The 21866-nt window shown below is 40.6% G+C and overlaps 1 protein-coding gene across 2 annotated transcripts in view; it reads left to right on the plus strand.

The window, feature by feature from the left end:
- The window catches only part of FRAS1 (Fraser extracellular matrix complex subunit 1), a 596246-nt gene that overhangs the window by 331823 nt on the left and 242557 nt on the right, over positions 1-21866 (plus strand). For both annotated transcript variants that reach the window (XM_056568808.1, XM_056568807.1), the window contains exon 19: positions 14683-14823. In XM_056568808.1, the coding sequence (XP_056424783.1) occupies positions 14683-14823 (141 nt within the window). The remainder of the gene's footprint in view (positions 1-14682; positions 14824-21866) is intronic.

Genomic DNA, 21866 nt, shown 5'->3' on the forward strand with positions numbered 1-21866 from the left:
AGGGCAATACAGGGGCCGGAGCATCGTTATGTCACGCCTCCGCCCCTCGTGATGTCACGGCCCGCCCCTTTCAATAAAAGTCTATGGGATGGGGTGTGGCGGTCATCACGCCCCCTGCCATAGACTTGCATTAAGGAAACAGGCCGTGATGTCACGAGGGGCGGAGACATGACGTAACGATGCTCCGGCCCCTGTATTGCCCATCATTACACACAGAGCGAACTCGCTCTGTGCTGTAATGATAGCACGGTGCCGCAGCGGGGATCCCCGGGCTCCCCAGCAGCGGGACCGCGGCGATCTGACATCTTATCCCCTATCCTTTGGATAGGGGATAAGATGTCTAGGGGCGGAGTACCCCTTTAAACTCAAAGGGGTTGTTTTTTATTAGACTTTGCAATATAGTTTGGAATTTATTTCTATTAATATGCCGGAGTGGAGAGTGTCTTCATAATTCCTCTGGTGCAGTGGATAAAAAAAACTGATATTTTCTGCAGCGCTGGACCAAGTAGGTTAAAAGAGACTAAGCTTTTAATGGTAAAATAATTTGGAATTCATTGGTAGCACATACAACGCGTTTCTGGCCCATAATGGGCCCTTTTCAGGACAAGGTGTTAGTACAATGGTTATGATATGAAGCACAGACATTATATACACACAGAGATAATTTACATACAGGACTTCCGTTAATCAAGATTAGAGTACTCACAAACAACTGTTAAGTGAGTGACGTAACCACACAGAGTTAAAAAATACAAAAGATTGTCACTGTATATATTTAAAATCACTTATATTAATATAAAACAGGGATTAACATACATATATAATAACTATAAACAACACTTAATGCTAATTTATTGAAATAAATGAAGGGTTTCATTACTGGAGGAACAGGCCTCCTCGTGTATTAGGTAAAGTAACTTAAGTGTCGGCAGGTTCCGGTGTAGTGAGCGCTATAGGGCAGGGCTGCAAATAAAATATTCACTAAACTGAAAATTATAATATGGTGTGACCCAAATGTAACAGATGATGTGTTTTTATGACCCTTGTTCAGGGCTATGGGTCGTGGTGACAAGCGCCGATGCCAGCGCTTATTTCAAATTTATTAAAGGGGTATTCCAGGATTTTTTTTATTTGACTATGCTACAGGGGCTGCAAAGTTAGTGTAGTTCATAATATAGTGTCTGTACCTGTGTGTGATGGTGTTCCTATAATTTTTCTATGATTTTCACCTCACTATTTATTTTTATCAGCATACAAAATGACTGTTGTCTCAAATTTTTCCCAGCTTGCAAGCGGCCGAGACCTGATTCACTAGTCAGCTGATGACAGGGAGCCTGTCTGCTTCAATGGGGGGGAGGGATCAATCTGCAACTAATGCAACAGCTATAGGCACCCTGATTGAAAACCACAGGTCTTTTGTTTCATTGGGTGGGGGGGAAAGGGAGAGGGAGGAAAATGGCATTGTGGGGTTTGTAGTAAAAATAAACAGAAGTCAAACAGGAAATGCAAGTTCACAAAAAGCTAGCCACAGTGTTATGGTAATCTCATGACCTAGCCATTTAGCCCCAAGACAAGCGTGTCCATTACTGTCTGCCAGGCACGTACTAAAATCACCTTATGGTGGACAACCCCTTTAATGTTGTATGTGCTGCTATCGGCGTTCGTGCTTTCCGCTGATGTGTGCTGTTGTCAGCACTATACTATCAGCGTTGGCATCAGAGCTATGCTGCAGTGGTGGAGGGCAAAAGGGGTGTAGTTTCATTGGATCTCAGTGTTGTGCTCTTGGCGCTCTTGCCGTTCACTGATGTGTGCTATCAGCACTAGTTTCAGGGCCGGGGCGCTATCCCTGTATGGGAGCGCTATATTAGTGGCAGTGTTGAAGATGGGAGGAGCTGCATTACACCTTCAACTCCTCCCTCCTCCCACCTTCAACACTGCCACTAATATAGCGCTCCCATACAGGGATAGCGCCCCGGCCCTGAAACTAGTGCTGATAACAACACACATCAGTGATTGGCACGAGCACCAATAGCAGCGCACACAACACGGTGCTCCACTGAAACTCCGCCTCTTTTGCCCTCCACAACTGCAGCATAGCGCTGATGCCAACGCCAACAGCATAGTGCTGATAACAGTGCTGACAACAGCACACATCAGTGGAAAGCATAAGCGCCAATAGCAGCGCATACAACATTAAATGGTCACTCTCATTAAAACTAATTTTTGCTATTGCACTCCTTATGGTAAATAAAAAATATTTCTAATATACTTTGTTTAAAAAAATGAAGTTTTATTTGTGCTTAAAAAAGCTAAAGAGCACATTTTCTCCATCTCATACACAGGCTTTGGACTGAAGTCCAAACACAGGAAGTGCAGCCTGGAGTGCTGAGGGAGGTGTGTCCAACCAACAACATATGGCAGTTAAGTGTGAGAGGAGCTGTGATTGGATGAGGTTGGACACCCCCCCCCCCCCCCCCCCCTCAGCACTGAACTTCTGTGTTTGGGCTTCGGTCCAAAGTCTGTGTATGAGATGGGGGAAAATGTGCTCTTGATCTTTTTTAAAGGACATGGGGGGGACATGGGGACGGGGAGGAGACGGGGCGTCACCGTCGACCTCTAGGTCGACACTACGCGCCTTAGCGCTCACCATGAGCGCTTATGGCGGCGCCCCGTTAGGGAGATCAAACACTTATCCCCTATCCTGTGGATAGGGGATAATTGTAATGCCACTGCAGTTGTCCTTTAAGCACAAATAAAACATAGACAACTTCTTTTTTTTTTTTAACAAAGTATATTAGAAATATTTTTTTATTTATCATAAGGAGTGCAATAGCAAAAATTAGTTTTAATGAGTTAACATTTAAGCTCTTTTGTAACTCCTCCCTTTTTACCCTCTGCCACGACAGTATAGTGCCCCTCTGCAATAAATTTGAAATAAGCGCTGGCCGCGGCGCTTGTCACCCCGACCAATAGCCCTGAACATCATCTGCTACATTTGAGTCACACCACATTATAATTTTCAGTTTAGTGAATATTTTATTTGCAGCCCTGCCCTATAGCGCTCACTACACCAGAACCTGCCGGCACTTACGTTACTTTACCTAATACACAAGGAGGCATGTTCCTCCAGTAATGAAACCCTTCATTCCATTTAATAAATTAGTATTACATGTTATTTATGATTATTATATATGTATGTTAATCCCTGTTTTATATCAATATATGTGATTTTAAATACGTACAGTGACAATCTTTTGTATTTTTAACTCGGTGTGGTTACGTCACTCACTTAACAGTTGTTTGTGAATTATCTAAATTATCTCTGTGTGTGTGTATGTATATATATATATATATATATATATATATATATAATGTCTGTGCTTCATAACCATTGTACTAGGACCTTGTCCTGAAGAAGGGCCCATTATGGGCCAGAAACGCGTTGTATGTGCTACCAATAAATGCCAAATTATTTTACCATTAAGAGCTTAATCTCTTTTAACATACTTGGTCCAGCGCTGCAGAAAATATCAGTTTTTTTTATCCATTGCACCTAACTATCACCGATGACTGAAGACTGTGATCGGAAGGATTGCGAGCTGCAGGACCAGTGATACCCACTCTACATGCGAACAGAGGTGTTGTGCTCTCAGCGCAACACTATATGGTGAGTGGGATTCATACTTTTCTTGGATTACAATTGTTTAACTATACTTCACTAGGGGCGCATGTCTTTTTTTCTTTTTTCTCCTTCCCTTTCTTCTTAATTCCTCTGGCACATAAGTGTATTATCTGGATGACCTATTAACTTTAGTTGTCGCCATGTAATGCTTCATTTTACCATGATGGTGCTGCATGGAAATATGACACTGGTTGCCAGGTTGTCCAACAAAATGCAGCTGATCACAAGATGTTCCAGCAATGTGACACCATGTGATCATATTATTTACAGGGGACTCCTCTTAACAAATAGGGACTGTTAAAAGTGCATGATCCATTTAATAAATGGAAGTAAATTTTACATTATTTGACATTCTTTTCTTGAATACTCTTTAAGACCAATATAACACAGTTTATTTATCTAAAACATTACTATGGAGGCCTTGTTGATCAGATGCACCTAGTAGTGTCAGGAGTTTCACTTACTACACCTTTGTTTCCTTCTTATAGTTAATGCAGTTTATTATATAAGAAGCAGTCGTGTCCTGAAACTAGACATCAAATTTGCTGTTGAGACAGTTAAAGGTCAAATATTACTTTAAATCAAGAAATAACTGGAAAAATTACAGATATCTATCATGGAGTTAAAGAGATGTAGCTGATTTTATGAGAGATACATTTGGTTACTTGCAGTATATTAAATAATTTTCTTCTTGTTGAATTTTTTTAAATACTTCTATATAATTCTCTATTTGCATTATTTCATGTTTGCTGAAGAGGAATTTGAATCGATTCTTGTCATAAATAGATGATGTGATATGCTTGTATTTGCTGTTCAATGCCTTAGGCAGTTTATCAGATACAATCATTTGATCACGAAAGGGCACACCATCTTTCAACCAATTTTTCTGTAGCAGAAAATGCTTTAGTGTAAAATCTAATTCCCATATTGGATGTTACCAGCAAAATAAAAATAACTTTAACAAGACAATGACTAAACATGCGATGAACCCAGTCACATTTCAGATGTTATGTGTAAGGGAAAGGGACATTGTGACTTTGAAGCTATTGCAAAGTTTCCATATTAGGCTTTCTCCAACAGTTTAAAGGTTATATAGGGAATAGTAGAAATAGTTTTGCCTTCTTAATTCTCATCAAAACAAGGGAAGTAATAGCAGGAAAGTATCAATGTATACACTAAGGTTTTAGTGCTTGACTATTTTTTTGTCGTTATTGTGCACCACCCCCTCAGGCCTGACCTTCGGCATACCACAGTGTATTTTTTTTTTTTTTTGCTTTTTTTATTTTTTTTAGATATGTGAAGGCTAGAGGCATACATATTACATAAAAGTCTGAACTTATTGATTTTTCAGATTTTCTTTTTTTGGGGGAGGGGGGGGGGGGACTGGCCATCTTTCTTATATGTATGGATGCCTGCCAACTGATCCTTTTTTTTTTTTTTTTTGCCTGGAGTTAAACTGCAGTCAGATGTGTCTCGCTGCAGCTTTCTTTCCTTTTTTTTTTTACATTGTCCGTAGTTTTAACGGGTCATAACTCCATTATAAGCTATGAAATATGGTAAAAAAAAAAGATAAAAATATTACCTCTGTGAATATGACCTCTTTATGATATCAGTTATGAAAGGAGGTACTTTTGCAATACAATAAAATGATATGTAGGTATTCTAAAAAAAATATGCAGATTTATTAGTTACTGTTTATAAACATAAATGAGTATATAAACACAATTATATATGAATATTCATGACATATTAGTCAGATCGTAATACATAAATATTAATAAAGCATTTTAAGCTTATATTAAAACTATATTTAGTAGAACTACAAGTCATTGAAGTTAGTAACTGTCACAATATAACCTCAGCTACAAGGTTAGTTCAGATATCATATACATGTTATCAAAGGCGATAAAAATTTGGCAACATCTAATTTCTAGATATATCAATGGAAGTGATGTGTAAACACTCCACCCACCTCTAAGTGACCGACACATAACTCTGTGAGGTATAGTACCACTAGATATGTGATCTTTGGTACTTTTAATTTAGATGAATATGTAAAGTAAGTTCCCTTGTGGGAATATCATTGATATCAATTATCTTATGCAAAGGGATAAATGTAAACTAATCGATAAGCAACATTTTAGTGGTTTAATATGGATCCAAATTACAGATTCTTCTTCAGATAGAATATGGGATTCAAAGCATCGCAGTATAGAGAGTGATTAAAATTAGTTCGCCATAACTAAGGGAAATTATTTCACCCACATTTTAAAATAATCTTAATCAAACAAGAACCATTTGAATCTTACCCAAATCATGTACGATATAATTCTTCACACAAGAAAGCTTGATACATCATCATGGGTAGCCATTTTCTTGTTACCATGCAGTCATATCAGATGAGTGGCTGCATTGGAAAGAACTTCTCTGTTACTATTCATACACCCCCCCCCCCCCCCAATCCCAAGTAGCTTCTAGGAGTTTAGAAACTCTGTAGAAGTGTAGAGTGTACGGAATCTGTGTGTAAGTTTTCATTTTTTATATTATTTGTTATCTACTATACACACCACCTTTGATAAATCCTCTAATATGAACCCAGTGTTTGTCTTATATTTACAGTACAGACCAAAAGTTTGGACACACCTTCTCATTCAGAGTTTTCTTTATTTTCATGACTATGAAAATTGTAGATTCACACTGAAGGCATCAAAACTATGAATTAACACATGTGGAATTATATACATAACAAAAAAGTGTGAAAATATGTAATATTCTAGGTTCTAGCCACCTTTTGCTTTGATTACTGCTTTGCACACTCTTGGCATTCTCTTGATGAGCTTCAAGAGGTAGTCACCTGAAATGGTCTTCCAACAGTCTGGAAGGAATTCCCAGAGTTGCTTTCCACTTGATGGCCCTTTTTGCCTTCACTTTGTGGTCCAGCTCACCCCAAACCATCTCAATTGGGTTCAGGTCCGGTGACTGTGGAGGCCAGGTCATCTGGCGCAGCACCCAATCACTCTCCTTCTTGGTCAAATAGCCCTTACACAGCCTGGAGGTGTGTTTGGGGTCATTGTCCTGTTGAAAAATAAATGATGGTCCAACTAATCGCAAACCGGATGGAATAGCATGCCGCTGCAAGATGCTGTGGTAGCCATGCTGGTTCAGTATGCCTTCAATGTTGAATAAATCCCCAACAGTGTCACCAGCAAAGCACCACCACACCATCACACCTCCTTCTCCAAACCAGCACACCTGTGAAGTGAAAACCATTTCAGGTAACTACCTCTTGAAGCTCAACAAGAGAATGCCAAGAGTGTGCAAAGCAGTAATCAAAGCAAAAGGTGGCTACTTTGAAGAACCTAGAATATGACATATTTTCAGTTGTTTCACACTTTTTTGTTATGTCTATAATTCCACATGTGTTAATTCATAGTTTTGATGCCTTCAGTGTGAATCTACAATTTTCATAGTCATGAAAATAAAGAAAACTCTGAATGAGAAGGTGTGTCCAAACTTTTGGTCTGTACTGTAGATTAGGGCCTAGTCACATGACTAACTTAGTAAACCAGCAGAGGATACTCTTGACTATTGGATTTTTAATCTTTTGCTGGCCAACTGAAGGTTAACTAAGAATATCCCCACTTTATGTTACCTATATCTCACTTTAATTGTCAATAACCAATGTACTTGGGATTAAGTTTGACACTTATCCAAACCTTGTTTGAGACAACATGGAGTCAGTTGTTCATTATATCACACTTATCACACATTAATGTCTCTGAGAACCACAATTCATGTTTATGTTTAGGGATGAGAGAAATTAAAGGGGTACTTTGGTGGAAAACAATTTTTTTTTTGTAATTAACCGGTGTCAGAAGGTTATTGTAAATTGTAAACTACTTCTATTAAAAAAAAAAAACATTTCCAGTACTTGTCAAATCCCCATAGCAGCAGGGAGCTCTGTGGTCAGACAGAAAAGAAATTAAAAAGAAAAGAACTTCCTGTGGCACATACAGCAGCTGATAAGTACTGGAAGGGTTAAGATTTTTAAACAGAAGTAATTTACAAATCTGTTTAATTCCTTGGTGACTCAGTGTTTTTTTTTGGCACTTTTGCTTTTTCCTCCTCACCTTTTAAAAATCATAACCCTTTAATGTTTGCACCGACAGACTCAAAATTGGACTTTGGAAATTTTATTACGTGTACGCCATTAACCGTGCGGTTTAATTAGCAATATATTTTTATAGTTCGGACATTTACGCACCCGGCGTTACTACATTTTTTATTTTTTATTTTTAGTTATACAGTTTATTTTTTTAAATGGGAAAAGGGGGATGATTCATACTTTTATTAGGGAAGGGGTTAAATCATATTTATTAACTTTTTTTAACTTTTTTGCAATGTTGTTGCCCTCATAGGGGGCCATAACATGCAGTACATTGATTGCAGAGACTGATCAATGCTATGCCGTAGCTTTGCTTTGATCAGTGTTATCAGCAGTCGATTGCTCCAGCCTTGATCTCAGGCTTGGAGCAATCAATCGCGATTGGATGCCGACGAGTAAGGTAGGAACCCTCCTCGTGTCCTCAGCTGATCGGGACACCGCAGTTTCACCATGGTGGGTCCCGATCAGCCCAACTGAGCTGCTGCGAATGCTTTTTTATAACCTTAGATGCGATTGCCGCTTATAAAGGGTTAATACTGGACATCACCACGATCAGTGATGTTCGGTATTAGCCATGGGTCCCGGCTACCGTTAGCAGTGTTACCCCGCGTTGTATCACGGGCACAAGGCATACAGGTACGCCTTGTGTCCCCAAAAGGTTAACTTTCTGGCACGAGTAGATTAAAAAAAAAAATATATATATATATATATATATATATATATATATATATATATAAATATATATATATATATATATATATATATATATATATATATTGTTTTCCACCAGAGTACCCTGCTAACACATATTCCCTACATAAAATCAACTAAGAATCCAGATATCCATAGTACGAATAGTCTGTTGGGCTCAGATTTATCAAACTGTGTAAGATAAAAAATAGAGTGATTTTCCCACTGCAACCAATCACAGCTCAGCTTTTTCTTTACCAGAGCTTGTTAGCTGAGCTGTGATTGGTTGCTGGGGGGATATCACTCTATTTATTCTCCCACACTATTAGATCTACATATATGTGTGTGTGTATATATATATATATATATATATATATATATATATATTTATATATATATATATATATCTACACACTGCTCAAAAAAATAAAGGGAACACTTAAACAACGCAATGTAACTCCAAGTCAATCACACTTCTTTGAAATCACACTGTCCACTCACTAATTGACAATCAATTTCACATGCTGTTATGCAAATGGGACAGACAACAGGTGTAAATGATAGGCAATTAGCAAGACACCCCCCAATAAAGGAGTGGTTCTTCAGGTGGTGACCACAGACCACTTCTCAGTTCCTATGCTTCCTGGCTAATGTTTTGGTCACTTATGAATGCTGGCGGTACTTTCACCTTAGTGGTAGCATGAGGTGGAATCTATGACCCACACAAGTGGCTCAGGTAGTGTAGCTCATCCAGGATGGCACATCAAAGCGAGCTGTGGCAAGAAGGTTTGCTGTGTCTGTCAGCGTAGTGTCCAGAGCATGGAGACCAGGAGACAGGCCAGTACATCAGGAGACGGGGAGGAGGCCGTAGGAGGGCAACAACCCTCCAGCAGGACCGTTACCTCCACCTTTGAGCAAGGAGGAGCACTGCTTAAGCCCTGCAAAATGACCTCCAGCAGGCCACAAATGTGCATGTGTCCACTCAAACGGTCAGAAAGAGACTCCATGAGGGTGGTATGAGGGTCCAACATCCACAGGTGGGGCTTGTGCTTACAGCCCAACACTGTGCAGGATGTTTGTCATTTTCCAGAGAACACCAATAAAATTCGCCACTCGCACCCTGTGCTCTTCACAGAGGAGTTCATACTGATGTTGTGCGGTAATCACTCAATTATGAATTATTGTCTAAAAAATATTAGTTATGAAAAATTAAACATTTTGAAAATAATCAAAATTATGACCTGGTGAATTCACATATGAGTCCGACTATTTCCTCAGATATCAACAAGTTCTTTTTATGATGGGATTAACGTTTAAGGATGTAGTTTTGCAATATACAATAATACACAGGTATTACAAAAGTATGCAGATTTATTGGTTATAAGAATATAAACATAAGAGTAACAAACCGCAATGATATATGCAAATGAATATCAATTAGATATATTAGTAAACATTACAAGCTTGTTAATTGACTACATATAGTAGAACAATACATGTGAGTAGTAAGTAACTTGTTACAAAATATATCAAAAGCTACTAGGTTAGGATATCATATAAGAAAAAGGTTACATATCACTCTGTCCAGAGGAAATCTTTTGATATCAAGATGGGCAATATCTAATCATAGACATCTCAAAATGGAATGCTAAATACATGATTCCATGAATGGGCTAATCCATCTAAGGATATAAACATGGAAGAACTATGATATACTTCCACCCCATTCTGGACTATTTTCTAAACATGACTTTGGGAAGATTATTAAAACAATTAAATAGCAATGAAATATAATCTTTCTAGACTATATTTCAGGAGGAAGAACTTGAAGCAAGTTTCCTGTGTGGGAAATATACTTATAACACTTAGCTTGGCGAGTATAGGCGTTCTATCAATATCTTAAACAATCCTTCAATGCTTTCTTATAGATCTGGAAAAGAGACTCTTCTGCAGTTAGAATCTATAATACCGAACATACTAAGACTATAATCTCGATATGAAGATAATTATTTTAATGTATTTATTTGCCAATCTAAATGGTATAATTCCATTCACATTATTCAAATTAGACTTAATTAAATGGAATACCATTTTTGTGTCTCTTACAAAGTCTATGTAAGAACCTCGCTTCTGCTCTTAGGAAAGCTGAATGGTCCATCGCATCATCATGGGTAGCCATAGTCTGTGCTGTGTGATCAATCCGGCTTGCTGGGATCTACGATATCATGGCTTTCATAGCTTCCATCTTGTTGACCTCTTTCAGTGGCAGACTTCTTTGTCTTTGTCTAACTCTTTTCTCTAGTTGTGTTCCTTTCTTTGTGTCTTGGTGTGTGTAACATCTGGTTTACCAGACTTTTTAATTAGTTAGACACAAGTTTTTAACGGTACCATTTTTGCATTGATAGGACTTATTGATCGCTTTTTATTCATTTTTAAATGATGTAAAAAGTGACCAAAAATGCACTTTTGGACTTGGGATTTTTTTTGCGCGTACGCCATTGACCGAGCGGTTTAATTAACGATATATTTTTTATTATTCGGACATTTCCGCACGTGGCAATACCATATATGTTTATTTTTATTTACACTGTGTTTTGTTTTTTTTATGGGAAAAGGGGGGTGATTCAAACTTTTAATAGGGGAGGAGTTAAATGATAGTCATTCACTTTTTTTTCTCTTTTTTTTTTTTTGCAGTGTTATAGGTCCCATAGGGACCTATAACTTCACACACTGATCTTTAATATTGATTACTGGTTTCTCATAGGAAACCAGTGATCGATGATTCTGCCGCTTGACTGCTCATGGCTGGATCTCAGGCACTGAGCAGTCATTCGGCGATCAGACAGCGAGGAGGCAGGTAGGGGCCCTCCCGCTGTCCTGTAAGCTGTTCGTGATGCTGCGATTTCGCCGCGGCTATCCCGAACAGCCCACTGAGTTAACCGGCAGCTTTTACTTTCACTTTTAGCCGCGTGGCTCAGCTCTGAGCGCGCGGCTAAAGGTTTAATAGCGCTATTAGCGGCGGATCCCGGCTTCACTATGACGCCCGGCCCGCCGTGATATGATGCGGGGTTACCGTGTAACCCCGCGTTATATCACAGGAGCAGGACCAAGGACATACCTGTACGTCCTTGGTCCTTAAAGGGTTAAAGGGGTTATCCAGGAAAAAACTTTTTTTTATATATCAACTGGCTGCAGAAAGTTAAACAGATTTGTAAATTACTTCTATTAAAAAATCTTAATCCTTTCAGTACTTATGAGCTTCTGAAGTTAAGGTTGTTCTTTTCTGTGTAAGTGCTCTCTGATGACACGTGTCTCGGGAACCGCCCAGTTTAGAAGCAAATCCCCATAGCAAACCTAAACTGGGCGGTTCCCGAGACACGTGTCATCAGAGAGCACTTACACAGAAAAGAACAACCTTAACTTCAGAAGCTCATAAGTACTGAAAGGAATAAGGTTTTTTAAACACATTATTAAGTTACGTTACTAATAAAAAGTTTAACAAAATTAATTCTAAATAATATATTATTTTTACATTTAAATGGCCCCTTTCTACATTTTAATTATTGCCGGCTACATTTTTTTTTTTTTTTCTTCCATTCAGAAGAATTTTATTAAGTGAGCAATAAACAAACAGTATCAAAGAGCATTGATAGAGTACTCAATGAGAATCCTCAGCAGTCGAATCAATAGAAAAAACAGCATGAAAAGGAATAAGATTTTTTAATAGAAGTAATTTACAAATCTGTTTAACTTTCTGGAGCCAGTTGAGATATATATATATATATATATATATATATATATATATATATATATATAAAAGTTTTTTCCTGGATAATCCCTTTAATGGCAGACATCCAGGCGATCGCTGATGTCGGCCATTACTTGTGGGTCCCTGGTTGCTGATAGCAGCTGGGACCTGCCATGCATGGCGCTCATGTCTTTTACAGGACGTAATTGTATGTCCCAGCGCATCAGGACATACGTCCATTGTTGTTAAGGAGTTAAAACTGTAATTTCAGAGGATGCACTGACTGTATTGTTATTAAAGGGAACTCCGGTGGAGGAAAAATATTTTCAAATCAACTGGTGCCAGAAAGTTAAACAGATTTGTAAATGACTTCTATTTAAAAATCTTAACCCTTCCAGTACTTATCAGCTGCTGTATACTACAATGAAATTTGTCTGACAACAGTGCTCTCTGCTGACACCTCTGTCCATGTCAGGAACTGTCCAGAGCAGGAGAGGTTTTCTAAGGGGATTTGCTTCTAATCTGGACAGTTCCTGGCACAGAAGAGTTATCAGCTGAGAGCACTGTTGTCAGACTGGGAAGAACTGCACAATTTTCTCCGTAGTATTCAGCAGTTGATAAATATTGGAAAGCTTTAGATTTTGAAATAGAAGTCATTTAGAAATCTGTTTAACTTTCTGGCACCAGTTGATTTGAAAACTTTTGTTTTCCACTTGTTTCCACCAGAGTTCCCTTTTTAAAATGGTATCACTGATGGGCTTTCTTCATAAAGACTATTTCATCTCATGTTTTTCTCCTGTATCTGTTCTTAGAACTAATCGAAATATAGATCCATGTTTGTGAGTGGTATAAGCTTAAAGGGGTACTCCACTGGTAAACATTTTCTTTCAAATCGACTGGTGCCAGAAAGTTAAACAGATTCGTAAATTACTTCTATTAAAAAATGTTCAATCCTTCTAGTACTTACCAGTTGCTGCATACTACAGAGGAAGTTCTTTTCTTTTTGAATTTCCTTTCTGGCTGACTACAGTGCTCTCTGCTGACACCTCTATCCATGTCAGGAACTGTCCAGAGTAGGAGCAAATCCCCATAGCAAACCTATCCTGCCATGGACAGAGGTGTCAGCAGAGAGCTCTGTGGTCAGGCAGAAAGGAAATTCAAAAAGAAAAGAACTTCCTCTGTAATACACAGCAGCTGATAAGTAATGGAAGGATAGGATTGGGAAGTAATTTACAAATCTGTTTAGCTTTCTGGCACCAGTGGATTTAAAAGAAAATGTTTTCCAGTGGAGTACCTCTTTAACTACAGCACTTTTCTGAGCAGCTGACTTTAGGTTTAGTTGCTCTGTAATGAGTCCTCTAACTGTGCATTGTTTTGGACCAGACAGGGTTTTATAGATGTCATGCAGGCTGGTTCATGCCCTGGCAGTTTAATGAATGCACTATTTGGATAGTATAAAAGAGCGACTGTCCAAATCTATCAACCTTGACAAAATATAGATTTGGTGTACAGTAAAAATGGTAGGATTGCAATGATAGGTCGATGACAACACATTCTGCACCATAATTTCATACTTGGCAAGATAATTACACCCTGAACGCCTCATTTGACTTCAGTGCACAGGAATTAAAAGATGGTGAAAGCCATAAAACTCCTGAACTGTATATAGGGACACATCTGTGGATGTCTCTTCCAAAATGGGAAACGACTGAGTCTTTATGTATGTTTATAAAATTAGCATTTTTGATTAATTGCAACTTGCTTGTAGAGCAGAAAAAATAATACAACTGAAAGGAACATTTACAATGAAAATAGCTGCTTCTCATTTGTCAGAAATATGTTATAGTGAGTCTTGTCTTCAGAATGGGCAAGAACCCGTACAACAGTCTGTGCTTTACAGTAAAGTATTAAATATTGATGTACTGTGAAGTATACAGGATTCTTGTAAATTTAGAGGATTCAGTGACTATTATAAATTTAAAATTATGTGTATGTTGTCCTGATGTTTAAAGAAAAATTGTGAATTGAGGGGAAAGCATCAGCAGGGACGCTTTCTCATATTGCTTGCCATTTGATTGATACCATCCAGATCACAAGAGAAAATAAGAAACATTTAGGTCTAGAGTTCCCGTCCATTAGAATGCTTTTGTACCCCATATGTCTGAAAGTTCATCTGTCTTATGAACATTACTTATTGTCAGTTTAAGCAATTAATTTCTTACATTTTGCTGCTTCAAGGAAGAAGAATGAAAACCTCTATAGTTCCTTTGCCTTACTTAATAAGTTTTCAACAATTGTCAGTACTTGGTCAGTACACTAAACTCATCTAATGTGTTTGCTCTTAATAGATTGTCGTTGTGTAATAATACACTCTTTAATGTATTCCCTTTATTACAGAATGCCACTCCACGTGTCAAAGTTGTATTGGGAAGAATCATTTAAACTGCACAGACTGCACTGCTCCCACTGTTCTGCACTATGGGGCATGTTTGCCTCGATGTCCTGAAGGATTCTTCAACAAGGACACAGCTTGTCATGGTGAGCAAATCTAAAACAATAAATGGGTTGAAGACAGACCTTTGCTGTATGCCTATTAGGCCTTGTTTGGACCTGCTGTGTCACCCAACCAGTTTGGCTTTGGGGTTGTCTGAGTAGCCCAAAGATTTTCACTTAAATGGATCACCTTATATCACTTACAATAATCTCCATACTAAAGGATGTGTCCCTGAGGAAGCATGTGGTTCTCACATCTCCTGCAGACACTTTGGCACTGACTGCTATGTGCTGCGCTGCTCTCGGAAATGCACAGCAGATGGCAGCTAATCAGTGTAAGCTTGTCTGCAATCCCCACCTCTCTGCTTACACACTGCACATGGTACACAGAGGAGGATTAGGGATCAGAATGCTCCCCCACATTAGGTTGGCAGTATAGCTTCCCAAGATTAGGTTGGCAGTATAGTTCCCCCACATTAGGTTAGCAATATAGTTCCCCCCACATTAGGTTGTAGTTTCTCCACATTAGGTTGCCAGTATATTTCCCCCACATTAGGTTGTCAGTATAGTTCCCCCCCCCCCACATTAGGTTGTCAGTATAGTCCCCCCCCCCCCACATTAGGTTGTCAGTATAGTTCCCCCCACATTAGGTAGGCAGTATAGTTCCCCCCCACATTAGGTTGGCAGTATAGTTCCCCCACGTTAGGTTGGCTGTATAGTCCCCCAACATAAGGTTGCCAGTATAGTTCCTCCCACATTAGGTTGGCAGTATGTTCCCCCACATTAGGTAGGCAGTAGAGTTCCCCCACATTAAGTTGTAGTTCCCCCACATTAGGTAGGCAGTATAGTTCCCCCCACATTAGGTAGGCAGTATAGTTCCCACCCACATTAGGTTGGCAGTATAGTTCCCCCACGTTAGGTTGGCTGTATAGTCCCCCAACATAAGGTTGCCAGTATAGTTCCTCCCACATTAGGTTGGCAGTATGTTCCCCCACATTAAGTTGTTGTTCCCCCACATTAGGTAGGCAGTATAGTTCCCCCACATTAGGTTGTAGTTCCCCCACATTAGGTAGGCAGTATAGTTCCCCCCACATTAGGTTGTAGTTCCCCCACATTAGGTTGGCAATATAGCTTCCCAAGATTAGGTTGGCAGTATAGTTCCCCCACATTAGGGTGTAATTTCCCCACATTAGGTTAGCAGTATAGTTCCCCCGCATTAGGTTTGCAGTATAGTTCCCCCGCATTAGGTTTGCAGTATAGTTCCCCCACATTAGGTCCCCCCCCCCCCCTCTCCCCCTGCTTTTTCTATTTTTCATATTTCCTTACCTAGCCATGCTCGGCAGGCTCAGGTAAAGCGGCAGGTCTTGTGGGCTGTGTGGATAATATGACGATTGAGGTCTCCTGCCGGCTCCTCTGCGCGGCGTCAGGGACATCACTCATTTCCTTCAGCCACCGCCAGACTGCTAAACTTAAGCAGCCAGAGCTGCAGGGAATGAGGAGTGACGTTCCTGACGCCGCGCAAAGGAGCCGGCAGGAGACGTCACTCGTCATATTATCCACACAGCCCAGAAGACCTGCCGCATTACCTGAGCCTGCCGAGCACGGCCAGGTAAGGAAATATGAAAAAATAGAAAAAGCAGGAGACGTGTCCGGGCCGCCGCTGGTCACTGTTTTAAAGTGGCCACGGCCTGGCTGCTGATCCGCTACTGACCAGCCGGCAGGGGGCCCCCTGGGTTATGGGGGCCCTAGGCAATTGCCTGGTTTGCCCTGCCCTAACGCCGGCCCTGCTCTTAATGTCCCAGCAGCAAGAGGGGGATTTTTGTGTGGTAGGAGCTTTCAGTGCACAGAAGGATTCATAAGGTTATTTTTTTTTATTTTTTATTTTTTTATTATCATAAAGAAGCATTTAGGATTTGTTTCTTGCCTATATAATGCTAACTCATCAACAGTATTGCTGCAGTGTCATCTGTTTAATCCCAGCTCAACTACATCTATACATTTAATTGTTGCAGCACATTGTTTGAGCTATATGACCACCACTCTAACAGAGTGGCTAACAGAAAATGACATGCTTTCATGTGTAACAGGTAGGGGTTTGTCCTATGCTACTGACTTTCTGTGAACTACTGGATTACATCACCTATCACATCCATTCTGGCAATTCTCATAGCCCTCTCCGCCCAGCTTCCTTAATCCTTGGTATAGATTCCTTACACTGATAAGTTTCAGAGTTTATAACACTGCTCTGACTTCACTGCTTGTCTGCTATGTGCAGATACTGTAGTGTGTCCTGTGTAATGCAGCCCGACACTGCCCACCTGGGAAAAAGAGCTGTAACCCCTCACAATGAGAGAGCTGAATTTGTATCTTATATGATGCTTACGGGGTTACTATAATAAAAAAAATCTTGCCACAACATATAAGGTTTTAAATGCACTGGGTCCTACATCCTGGGACCTGCTGAGATCACTATGTATAATCCAGGAAAGTTGGTGGCAGTGCATCAATCCCTTCCTGGTTGTGAATCAAATCTGACCTTTTTGCTATAGAAATCTTTGAGCGAAAAGGTTGGATCTGCTAGACTGCTTGGGAGTGGAGCACTGGATCTGCTAGACTGCTTGGGAGTGCCTGGCACTGGCTTATAACTAGTAATCAAAGCAGGTCTCGGGAGTAAGACCTGGTACGATCAAAACTTTTGACATGTCTGGACAAAATTATATGTCACTGGTCTATCGCTTACTGTGCTTATGTTTTTCTCAGAGATAAATGGTATGGAGGCTCATCAGTGCAGTTGCTCTTCTATGTTAGTAAAAACCAAAATATTGTGAAAGTCCTGCTAGGTTAACCCCTTAAGGACCAAGCCCATTTTCACCTTAAGGACCAGGCCAATTTTATTTTTGCATTTTCGTTTTTTCCTCCTCGCCTTCTAAAATCCATAACTCTTTTATATTTCTATCTACAGACCCATATAAGGGCTTGTTTTTTGCGTGACCAAGTGTACTTTGTAATGAAACCTCTAATTTTACCGTAAAATCTACGGCAAACCCCCCCAAAAAAATTTTGTGAGAAAATTTAAATCAAAACCACAATTTTGCACATTTTGGAGGGTTTCATTTTCGCATTGTACAATTTACGGGAAAAATTACATGTGTTCTTTATTCTATGGGTCAATACGATTAAAATGATATCCATGGCTAGATACTTTTATATTTTTGTAATGCTTAAAAAAAATCTAAAACTTTTTGTACAAAATCAGTAATCTAAAATCACCCTAATTTGACCACCTATAACTTTTTCATTTTTCCGTATATAGGGCGGTATGAAGCCTCAATTTTTGCGCCATCATCTGTACTTATTATTTATCCCGCATATGCATATATAAAACTTTTATATAATTTTTTTGTACATTTTTTTGGAATAAAATGTGACAAAAAATCAGCATTTTTGGACTTTTTTCAAATTACTTACGTTTATGCAGTTCACCGTAAGGGATCATTAACATTATATTTTGATAGTTTGGACATTTACGCACGCGGCTATACCAAATATGTTTATAAATAAAAAAAATTTCGGGGGTAAAATGGGAAAAACTGACAATTTTTATTGGTGGAGGGGATTTTTAACATTTTTTTTTACTTTTTATTTTTACATTTTTCTACTTTTTTTTTTACACTTTTTATGTCTCCATAGGGGACTATCTATAGCAATCATTTGATTGCTAATACTGTTCAGTGCTATGCATAGGACATAGCTGATAATACTGATCAGTGCTATCTCCTGCTCTGGTTTTCTCGATTTCAGACCAGAGCAGGAGACGCTGGGAGATGGACGGTAGCAGGTGAGGGGACCTCCGTCCACCATTACAGATGATCAGATCGCCGCGGCAGCGCTGCGGGCGATCCAATCATCTATTTTATCATGCGCATTGCCGCAGATGTTGTGATCTGTACAGATCACGGCATCTGAGGGGTTAATGGCGGACATCCGCACTATCGCGGATGTCGGCCATTACCGGTGAGTCCCCGGCAAGCACCGCTCCAATGCTCTCGGTCATACACATGACGTAAATGTACGTCCTGGTGCGTGAAGTACCGCCAAACCAGGACGAACATTTACATCCGTGGTCGTTAAGGCTAAGAAAGGAGAAGAAAGTGAAAATAAGAAAGACAAAAGGGAAGATAAGTCCAATAAATTACAGTTGATTATAACACTTAAAATACACTATAATGTCTTCCGCAGGGCCCTTGCATCAGACATAGGATGATAGAAGGTAAATAAAATAATTGTGCTAAAAAATGTAAAATACTATAGAAGATTGTTTCCCATTGGCATATAATCTCACTAGGAGGGCTGGAGATCTCAATGTAAAGTTATTCCACCATATATAATAACAGGATATTGTTTTTTCCCACTCTGATGTTGAAACAATGTCAGATTTTTGCAATGTGGCAACATTATTCCAGTAGAATGGCTCGGACAGTGCCGTGCCACATTAAAAACTTGAAATAGAGTCTGTGGGTGCCGGCAGGTGCGCTCAGCAGCTCTGTAGTCTCCCTTATTTGTCCCACTCTACCCTGGCGGCGCAGGGCTACATGCAATATTGACCTTGAGTGGGACGGGCGATTAAAGAAGTGAAAGGTGCGCTTCACAAAACATCACCTACTCCGCTGGCCAGCCAACACAGAAGCGCATCCCGAGGAGACTTACCCGACATTGGGAACACTGGTAAGAGGCACTTGGTGCCAACCTCCTGCCCCGCTTGGAACTGTTGTCACAATATCCCTGTGCCGTCAGGGTAAAAGTGGGTACGCATTAGGGGGACTCCAGCACTGCATAGCACACCTGTCTGGCACGTACCTTTAATCCCCATCCCACTCAAGGTCAATATTGCATGTAGCCCTGTGCCATCAGGGTAGAGTGGGGCAAATTAGGGGGACTACAGCATGGCTGAGCACACCTACCGGCACCCACTGATTCGATTTCTGGTTTTTAATGCGGCACGGAACCGTCCGAGCCATTCTATTGGAATATCGCTGCCACATTGCGAAAATCGGACACTGTTTCAACATCAGAGTGGGACATTACAATACAGGAATATGGGTGCACTACTGTGGTAGATGTATACAATGACATTGGCTATCCCTCAACACTGATGTTAACATTGAGACATTCGCCAGTATATCCTTATATGAAGGACACACCAGAGCCCGCACACCAACGCTAAGGTTTCTCAAAATGGCGCGGGACCTATGCTAATCCTACCTGTGCGTGATAAGCAAAACAGGGGCCAGTGGGCAATTACAGCAGGATTCGGTTGTTTAAAATTTAAACAAACAACAACATTAGAGTGGGAAAAGACAATATCCTTTTCTCAACTGTAAATTTTTATTGAAGTTTCCAATACAGAAGTAAGAGAACACATCAGGGGTGCAAATAACAACATCGTAGAGTTCAAACATTCCCAGAGATCAAGAACTGGAATCAGCTAGGCAGGATATTAAATTCCTCCAGGATCGTACCTCGCCAGCTAGCAATAGGTACACATAGGTAGTTAACTGCAACACAACAGACAGACAAGACAAGGACAAACTATAGACAACAGAAAAAAGACGCAACAGACAAAGGAGGAGGGGGGATGGGGGGGAAAGGAGAAGGCATAGGCAGGCCAGAGGGGGGGGGGGGGGGGACAGGCAGTTAAGGAGGTTGTCGGTCCACATAGTCATCCCAGGGCTTCCATACTGTCAGGAAGAAGGACACAGTATTATTAAGGGAGGCAGTGAGAGCTTCTAGAGAACGCATCTCCCGTATTCTAGCCACGAGATCTGCCTCAGAGGGGGGGAAGGGGAAATTTCCAATGCTTAGCAATGAGCGTTTTGGCCGCCAGGACCATCTGCATAAAAAGCTTAAAGGGCTTCCTAGCCAGAGGTCTAAAAGAGAGAAATAACAAATAGACCAAGGGATCCAGAGGAACCTGGACCCTCAAGACTTCCTCCACCACCCGCCTCACCATTTCCCAATAGGGCACAATCAGCGGGCAGGACCAGAAAATATGAAAGATTGTATCCAGGCACCTCCACAGCGCCAACACTGAGGGGGAATACTAGGATTCAGAATGTTCAACAAAACGGGCATGTGATACCAGCCCATTAACAGCTTAAATTGGGTTTCCTTATAGGCTGTACAAATGAAAGCCCTGGATGCCCTCTCCCAAATGACCCTCCATTGCGGTAGAGTAATGGTAGTGTTCAAGGTCTCCTCCCAGCGGGACATATACCTATGAGAAGGGGCCTCACCATCTCGGGGGGGCTAGGATCGTAGCATAAATTTCAGAGAGAAGGCACAACCTCTCGAACGTAGTAGGTAGAGAAACCACATATGTCTCCAGAGACGACATCATAAAGTGCCGTAGCTGGGAGTAACGGAAGCGTTTAGAGATGGGAAGACCGTAACGGGATAATAGTTCCTCTAACTGGAGTAATGCACGTGTAAAAGGGGGTTAACCAAGTCCGCCCAACAGAATAACCCTCTACCCCCCCCCCCCCCATTCCCTAACCCTAGGGGAAGTGAGGCCCGGGGGGAAGGATGGGTCATAGAGAAAAGAGCGTAGAGGAGAAATACGAGAAGAAAGCTGGAATTTCCTGAAGCAGTATCCCCAGACATAACGGGAGAAGGACATAGGACCCAGTAAGGGACCCGTCGCGGTGGCGGGGGAGGGCAGCTCCAAAGAAATGTGTTAGGATGGATGGGGGGCCAACCAAAGCTTTTCCAGCTCCATCCAGTGGTTGTATGCACAGTACGATGCCCAGGCAGCAAGATGACGCAAATGAGCAGCCCAATAATACTTAGTGACATCTTGTACAGATAGCCCTCCCGTGTTCCGACTAGCTAGCATTACCGACATGGGGAGGCGATGCCTTTTACCATTCCAGATAAAGCGAAAAATAGCCGATTGAAAAGCCTTCAGCGCTGCCAACGGTACACGAACCGGGAGTGTCTCAAAAAAGTAGAGCAGTTTAAGAAATATAGTCATCTTAACCGCCGCTATGCTGCCGAAAAACAAGATATATTGGGAGCGCCATTTATCCATC

Source organism: Hyla sarda, chromosome 1 (assembly GCF_029499605.1).
Source record: "Hyla sarda isolate aHylSar1 chromosome 1, aHylSar1.hap1, whole genome shotgun sequence".
NCBI lineage: Eukaryota > Metazoa > Chordata > Amphibia > Anura > Hylidae > Hyla > Hyla sarda.